The sequence below is a fragment of the Limulus polyphemus genome, unplaced genomic scaffold, assembly GCF_000517525.1.
Source record: "Limulus polyphemus unplaced genomic scaffold, Limulus_polyphemus-2.1.2 Scaffold77081, whole genome shotgun sequence".
Taxonomy (NCBI): domain Eukaryota; kingdom Metazoa; phylum Arthropoda; class Merostomata; order Xiphosura; family Limulidae; genus Limulus; species Limulus polyphemus.
In genome coordinates, this window is record NW_013742677.1 from 1 (window position 1) to 7,724 (window position 7,724).

Here is a 7,724-nt window from a genome sequence, read left to right on the forward strand (position 1 = left end):
TAACACAACAACACAGTTTTATGGTTGTTTATCAGTTTCTTTTTCCCTGTCAGTAACATAGTGGTAGGGGTTTCTCAGTTCCCTTTGTCGTGTCAGTAGCACAGTAACACAGTGGTAGAGTTTTTCAGTTCACTTTGTCCTGTCAGTAACTCAACAACACAGTGGCAGAGTTTCTCAGTTCTCTATGTCCTGTCAGTAACACAACAACACAGCGGAAGAGTTTCTCAGTTCACTTTGTTCTGTAAGTAACTTAACAACACAGCGGTAGAGTTTGTCAGTTCCCTTTGACCTGTCAGTAACTCAACAACACAGTGGTGAAGTTTCTCAGTTCTTTTTTTCCCTGTCAGAATCTCATCAATACAGTGGTAGGGTTTCTCAGTTCCCTATGTCCTGTCAGTAACTCAACAACACAGTGGTGAAGTTTGTCAGTTCCCTTTTCCATGTCATAAACTCAACAACACAGTGGTAAAGTTTCTCAGTTCCCTTTGTCCTGTCAGTAACTCAACAACACAGTGATAGAATTTCTCAGCTCCCTTTGTCCTGTCAGTAACTCAACAATACAATGTTAGAATTTGTCATTTCCCTATGTCCTTTCAGGAACTCAATAACATAGTGGTAGAGTTTTTCTGTTCTCTATGTCCTGTCAGTAACACAGCAACACAGTTTTATGGTTGTTTGTCAGTTCACTTTCTCTTGCCAGTAACTCAACAACACAGTGGTGAAGTTTGTCAGTTCCCTTTTCCATGTCATAAACTCAACAACACAGTGGTAAAGTTTCTCAGTTCCCTTTGTCCTGTCAGTAACACAACAACACAGTTTTATGGTTGTTTATCATTTCCCTTTGTCCTGTCAGTAATCAACAAAACAGTGGCAGAGTTTCTCAGTTCCCTATGTGCTGTCAGTAACTCAAAACACAGTGGTAGAGTTTTTCAGTTCACTTTGTCTTGTCAGTAACACAATAACACAGCGGAAGAGTTTCTCAGTTCACTTTGTTCTCTCAGTAATTCAACAACACAGTTTTATGGTTGTCTGTCACTACCCTTTGTCCTGTTAGTAACTCAATAACTCAGTGGTAAAATGTCTCAGTTCTCCATGTACTGACAGTACCACAACAACACAGTTGTATGGTAATTTCTCAGTTCCCTTTGTTCTGCCAGTAACAGAGCAACACAGTTTTATGGTTGTTTGTCAGTCACCTTTGTCCTGTCAGTAATCAACAACACAGTGGCAGAGTTTCTCAGTTCCCTATGTGCTGTCAGTAACTCAACAACACAGTGGTAGAGTTTTTCAGTTCACTTTGTCTTGTCAGTAACACAATGACACAGCGGAAGAGTTTCTCAGTTCACTTTGTTCTGTTAATATTTCAACAACACAGTTTTATGGTTGTCTGTCACTACCCTTGGTCCTGTTAGTAACTCAGTAACTCAGTGGTAAAATGTCTCAGTTCTCCATGTCCTGACAGTACCACAACAACACAGTTGTATGGTAATTTCTCAGTTCCCTTTGTCCTGTCAGTAACAGAGCAACACAGTTTTATGGTTGTTTGTCTGTTACCTTTGTCCTGTCAGTAACTCAATTACACAGTGGTAGAGTTTCTCAGTTTCCTATGTCCTGTTAGTAACTCAACAACTCAGTGGTAAAATGTCTCAGTTCTCCATGTCCTGTCAGTTCCACAACAATAAAGTTGTATGGTATTTTCTCAGTTCCCTTTGTCCTGTCGGAAACACAGCAACACAGTTGTATGGTATTTTCTTAGTTCCCTTTGTCCTGTCGGTAATATTTCGACGGTGTTCGAGAAGAATACAAAACACTAAATCCGACAGGTGTGATTCCTGTTGAAGTAAACGACGTTGCTTTTTCCTTGCACGTGACATTCACGTCATTTGTTCTTGTGTTTCAGTGTATTTGCTACGAAAAGGGAAATCAGAAAATGTCGTGGTTAATTAAGTTTGGTTTAGGCGTAGTGAGTTTTGGTTCCTTCGTTTACGTAGTAGTCATTGTTTTAGAACTAGTAAAGAATCAGCCATGGCTGAATTTTTTATATTATCTTTCATATATTAAATTAGCCTCAACCCTCACAAAATACACGCCTCAGGCCTACTTGAACTGCAGGCGGAAGTCTACCGAAGGCTGGAGTATCGTGTTAGTGTTGATGGACGTGACAGGTGGATTTCTTAGTATTGGTCAGATTCTTCTTGTGGAATACAACTACAATGTCTGGAAGTCTATATTTGGTAACTTTGCAAAATTTGGACTAGGGGTCGTATCAGTTTCATATGATGTCCTGTTTATGATTCAACACTACTGCTTGTACAGGGAGAATTCTGAAGAAGAATATCACCGTCTACCCGAAGGAGGACATGAAACTGTCGAGCTCAGAACACCTAAAACATAAACCTTCAAAAAACTAAACAATAATAATTCTAGGAGTACTCGTCGTTATAGTATTTAATGAGGGACAAATCTCCTTGTGAGAAAATTTTATTTATTCTTGACCAATATGTGGATATTTTGAAATGAATAGCAACTATTATCCGATAAAAAATATAATTGTTCATGTATATCTTTGTTTACCTATCAGGTAAGTCTATTTATTATTTTAATTATTTAGTTACGGTAAAAAAAATTAATGCAAGTGAATTTCCTAACACGAAAGTGATATTTTATTTATACCTGAATTCGAAATGTATTTATTATAACCTTTTCCATATATATATGTCTATATATATACATGTATGTATCAATAATATGTTCAAGATTTGTGGATTTGTTTTTGTTTTGAGTCATTCACACTCTTGAAGTTAAATAAAATCTAATAGTTCGAACTATATTAGTGATATTAACTGTAATGTCTAGCTGTAGTAGTAACATTATAACTAAACTCTTTATTAGTGATATTAACTATAACTACTAGCTGTAGTAGTAACATTATAACTAACAACTTTATTAGTGATATTAACCAAAACTATTAGCTGTAGTAGTTACATTATAACTAACAACTTTATTAGTGATATTAACTATAACTATTAGCTGTAGTAGTTACATTATAACTAACATCTTTCTCAAGTCTGTCAGGTATTTAGGTATGTGAATAACGTTGTGACATTTCGTGGAATTCATTATTCGACATGATACAGTGGATCAACTGTTTAATGATTATATATATATTATGTTAAATATTTCTCTTCATCAGAGGTGAAAAAAGAAAATATTTCAACATACATATATATATTCATGAAACAGCTTTGTATATGTTTTAACTATGATGATGGTGACGATAACACAAGAAACAAAATATTTTATCATTTAACTTTTTTATTTACAAAGAAACAAAAAGCATTGTCTGATATAATCTCAAATCTACAGGTCTTAGTCTTAGTTATTTAATTTGGTATTGAACTACAGTAAAATAGCTGATTGGTTAAGACTTACTAGTTTGAACGAATCAAATCTGTAAAATATAGCCAATCATTACTGTTAATCAAACCATATTTTTAAAACTAATATTAATAATAGTTTTAAAATGAATTTTTACTATAACAGGTAAGTTTTATAAATCGAATTGCTTGTCTAAACTATATAATACGATGTTAAGAATAAAGAAACAGAAATATTCACACTACAATCTAAACAGTCACGCATTTTACAACGAGTAGGTTAGTTATAATGTTACTACTACAGCTAGACGTTACAGTTAATATCACTAATATAGTTGTTAATTATAATGTTACTACTACAGCTAGACGTTACAGGTAATATCACTAATATAGTTGTCAGTTATAATGTTACTTCTGGAGCTCGTAGTTATAGTTAAATGTCCCAATTTCACAGATTTCATTCTAAAACACACTAACCTAACTTCGCCATTCGAGGTATAAAACGACCACCCTGACCTCGCAACGAGATACATCGGTTAATAGGCATATATTGACATGGATATTTTAGTCAGCTCTCCTTTTCTTTTCAGTAACTGAACAACACGGTGATTTGGTAGAGTTTGTAATTTCCTTTCGTCCTGTCAGTAACTCAAAAACACAGCGGTAGAGTTTCTCAGTTCACTTTGTCCTGTCAGTAACTCAACAACACAGTGGTAGAGTTTCTCAGTTCTCTATGTCCTGTCAGCAACACATCAACACAGTTTTATTGTGTTCTGTCAGTACCATTTGTCCTGTCATTAACTCAACAACTCAGTGGTAGAATTTTTCAGTTCCCTATGTCCTGTCAGTAACACAACAACACAGTTGTATGGTATTTTCTCAGTTCCCTTTATCCTTTCAGTAACTCAACAACACATTCGCAGAGTTTCTGTGTTATTGAGTTCCTGACAGGACATAGGGAACTGAGAAACGCTACCGCTGTGGTATTGTCTTGCTGACAAGACAAAGTGAACTGAGAAACTCTACCACTGTATTGTTGAGTTACTGACAGCACATACGTAACTGAGAAACCCTACCAATGTGTTGTTCAGTTACTGACAGGACAAAGGGAACTGAGAAACTCTACCGCTGTGTTATAGTGTTACTGACAAGACAAATTGAACTGAGAAACTCTACCACAGTGTTGTATAGTTACTGACAGGACAAACAAAACTGAGAAACAACTGAGATTCCCATTGTCCCTATCTTCTATCTAGCGAAACCACAGCCAATGGAACGTGCTTGGAGAAATCATCGGGGAACTGACAGGACAAATGGAACTGGCAAACAACCATAAATTTGTGTTGCTGTGTTATTGACAGGACATACGTAACTGAGTAAACCTACCACTGTGTTGTTGAGTTACTGACAGGTAAAAGGGAACTGACAAACAACCATAAATCTGTGTTGCTGTGTTACTAACAGGACAAAGGGAACTGACAAACAACCATAAATCTGTGTTGCTGTGTTATTGAGAGGACATAGGTAACTGGACAAACAACAATAAAACTGTGTTGCTGTATTACTGACATGACATAGAGAACTAAGAAACACTACCACTGTGTTGTTGAATTACTGACAGCACAAAGAGAACTGACAAACAACCATAAAACTGTGTTGCCCTGTTACTGACGGGACATAGGGAACTGAGAAACTCTACCACAGTGTTATTGAGTTCCTGACAGGACATAGGGAACTGAGAAACGCTACCGCTGTGGTATTGTGTTGCTGACAAGACAAAGTGAACTGAGAAACTCTACCACTGTATTGTTGAGTTACTGACAGCACGTACGTAACTGAGAAACCCTACCAATGTGTTGTTCAGTTACTGACAGGACAAAGGGAACTGAGAAACTCTACCGCTGTGTTATAGTGTTACTGACAAGACAAATTGAACTGAGAAACTCTACCACAGTGTTGTATAGTTACTGACATTACAAACAAATCTGAGAAACAACTGAGATTCCCATTTTCCCTATCTACTATCTAGCGAAACCACAGCCAATGGAACGTGCTTGGAGAAATCATCGGGGAACTGACAAGACAAAGGGAACTGACAAACAACCATAAATCTGTGTTGCTGTGTTATTGACAGGACATACAGAACTGAGTAAACCTACCACTGTGTTGTTGAGTTACTGACAGGTAAAAGGGAACTGACAAACAACCATAAATCTGTGTTGCTGTGTTATTGAGAGGACATAGGTAACTGAGAAACTCTGCGAATGTGTTGTTGAGTTACTGAAAGGATAAAGGGAACTGAGAAAATACCATACAACTGTGTTGTTGTGTTACTGACAGGACAAATGGTACTGACAGAACATAGTAAAACTGTGTTGATGTGTTGCTGACAGGACATAGAGAACTGAGAAACTCTACCACTGTGTTGTTGAGTTATTAACAGGACAAAGTGAACTGAAAGTTCTACCGCTGTGTTATTGTATTACTGAAAGAACAAGGTGAGCTGAGAAACCCTACCACTGTGTTGTTAAGTTACTGACAGGACATAGGGAACTGAGAAACCCTACCACTGTACTGTGGAGTTTCTGACAAGACAAAATGAAATGAGAATATACGATACAACTGTCTTGTTGTGTTACTGACAGGACACTGGGAACTGAGAAATTATACCACTGTGTTGTTGAGTTAATGACAGGACAAAGGGTACTGACAAACAACCTTAAAACTGTGTTGTTGTGTTACTGACAGGACATAGAGAACTGAGAAACTCTATCACTGTGTTGTTGAGTTACTGACAGGACATAGAGAACTGAGAAACTCTATCGCTGTATTGTTGAGTTACTGACAGGACAACAGGAGCTGAGAATTCTACCACTGTGTTGTTGAGTAACTGACAGGACAAAGGGAACGGAGAAATTTACCACTGTGTTGTTGAGTTACTGACTGGACAAAGGGTACTGACAATCAACAATAAAACTGTGTTGCCGTGTTACTGAAAGGACATAGAGAACTAAGAAACACTACCACTGTGTTGTTGAGTTACTGACAGGACAAAGTGAACTGAGAAACTCTACCACTATGCTGTTGAGTTACTGACAGGACAAAGAGAACTGACAAACAAACATAAAACTGTGTTGCCCTGTTACTGACAGGACATAGAGAACTGAGAAACTCTACCACAAGTACCCTTTGTCCAGTCAGTAACTCAACAACACAGTGGTAAATTTCTCCGTTCCCTTTGTCCTGTCAGTTACTCAACAACACAGTGGTAGAATTTCTCAGTTCCCTAGATCTTGTCAGTTCCAAACCAACACAGTTTTATGGTTGTTTGTCATTTCCGTTTATCATGTCAGTAACTCAACAACCCAGTGGTAGAATTTCTCAGTTCCCGTTGTCCTGTCAGTAACTCAACAATACAATGGTAGAATTTCTCAGTTCCTTATGTCCTGTGAGGAACTCAATAACACAGTGGTAGAGTTTCTCAGTTCTCTATGTCCCGTCAGTAACAGAGCAACACAGTTTTATAGTTGTTGTTCAGTTCCATTTGTCCTGTCAGTAACTCAACAACATAGTGGTAGAGTTTTTCAGTTCACTTTGTCCTGTCAGTAACTCAACAACACAGTGGTAGTGTTTCTTAGTTCTCTATGTCCTGTCAGTAACACAGCAACACAGTTTTATTATTGTTTCTCAGTTCCATTTGTCCTTTCAATAACTCAACAACACATTGGTAGGGTTTCTCAGTTACGTATGTCCTGTCAGTAACACAGCAACACAGATTTATGGTTGTTTGTCAGTTCCCTTTGTCCTGTTAGTAACACAGCAACACAGTGGTAGGTATTCTCAGTTCCCTATGTCCTGTCAGTAACACATCAACAGTTTTATTGTTGTTTGTCAGTTCCCTTTGTCCTGTCAGTACCACGACATCACAGTTGTATGGTATTTTCTCAGTTCCCTTTGTCCTGTCAGTAACAAAGTGGTAGGGGTTTCTCAGTTCCCTTTGTCTTGTCAGTAGCACAATAACACAGATTTATGGTTGTTTGTCAGTTCACTTTTTCCTGTCAGTAACACCATTACACAGCAGTAGAGTTTTTTCAGTTCACTTTGTCCTGTCAGTAACTCAACAACACAGTGGTAGAGTTTCTCAGTTCTCTATGTCCTGTCAGTAACACAATAACACAGCGGAAGAGTTTCTCAGTTCACTTTGTTTTGGTCAGTAACTCAACAACACAGCGGTAGAGTTTTTCAGTTCACTTTGTCCTGTCAGTAACTCAACAACACAGTGGTAGAGTTTCTCAGTTCTCTATGTCTTGTCAGTAACACAAAAACACAGTTTTATTGTTGTTTGTG

The 7,724-nt window shown here is 37.5% G+C and overlaps 1 protein-coding gene across 1 annotated transcript; it reads left to right on the plus strand.

The window, feature by feature from the left end:
- Window positions 1-1,930: 1,930 nt before the first annotated feature.
- Window positions 1,931-2,395, plus strand: LOC106477699 (cystinosin homolog). The gene has a single exon (XM_013938238.1). The coding sequence runs from the start codon at window positions 1,931-1,933 to the stop codon at window positions 2,393-2,395; it is 465 nt and encodes a 154-aa protein (XP_013793692.1).
- Window positions 2,396-7,724: the final 5,329 nt, after the last annotated feature.

Bases quoted from the DNA above. Each gene is read 5' to 3' on its own strand.
- LOC106477699 (XM_013938238.1), top strand. From the start codon at position 1,931: ATGTCGTGGTTAATTAAGTTTGGTTTAGGCGTAGTGAGTTTTGGTTCC.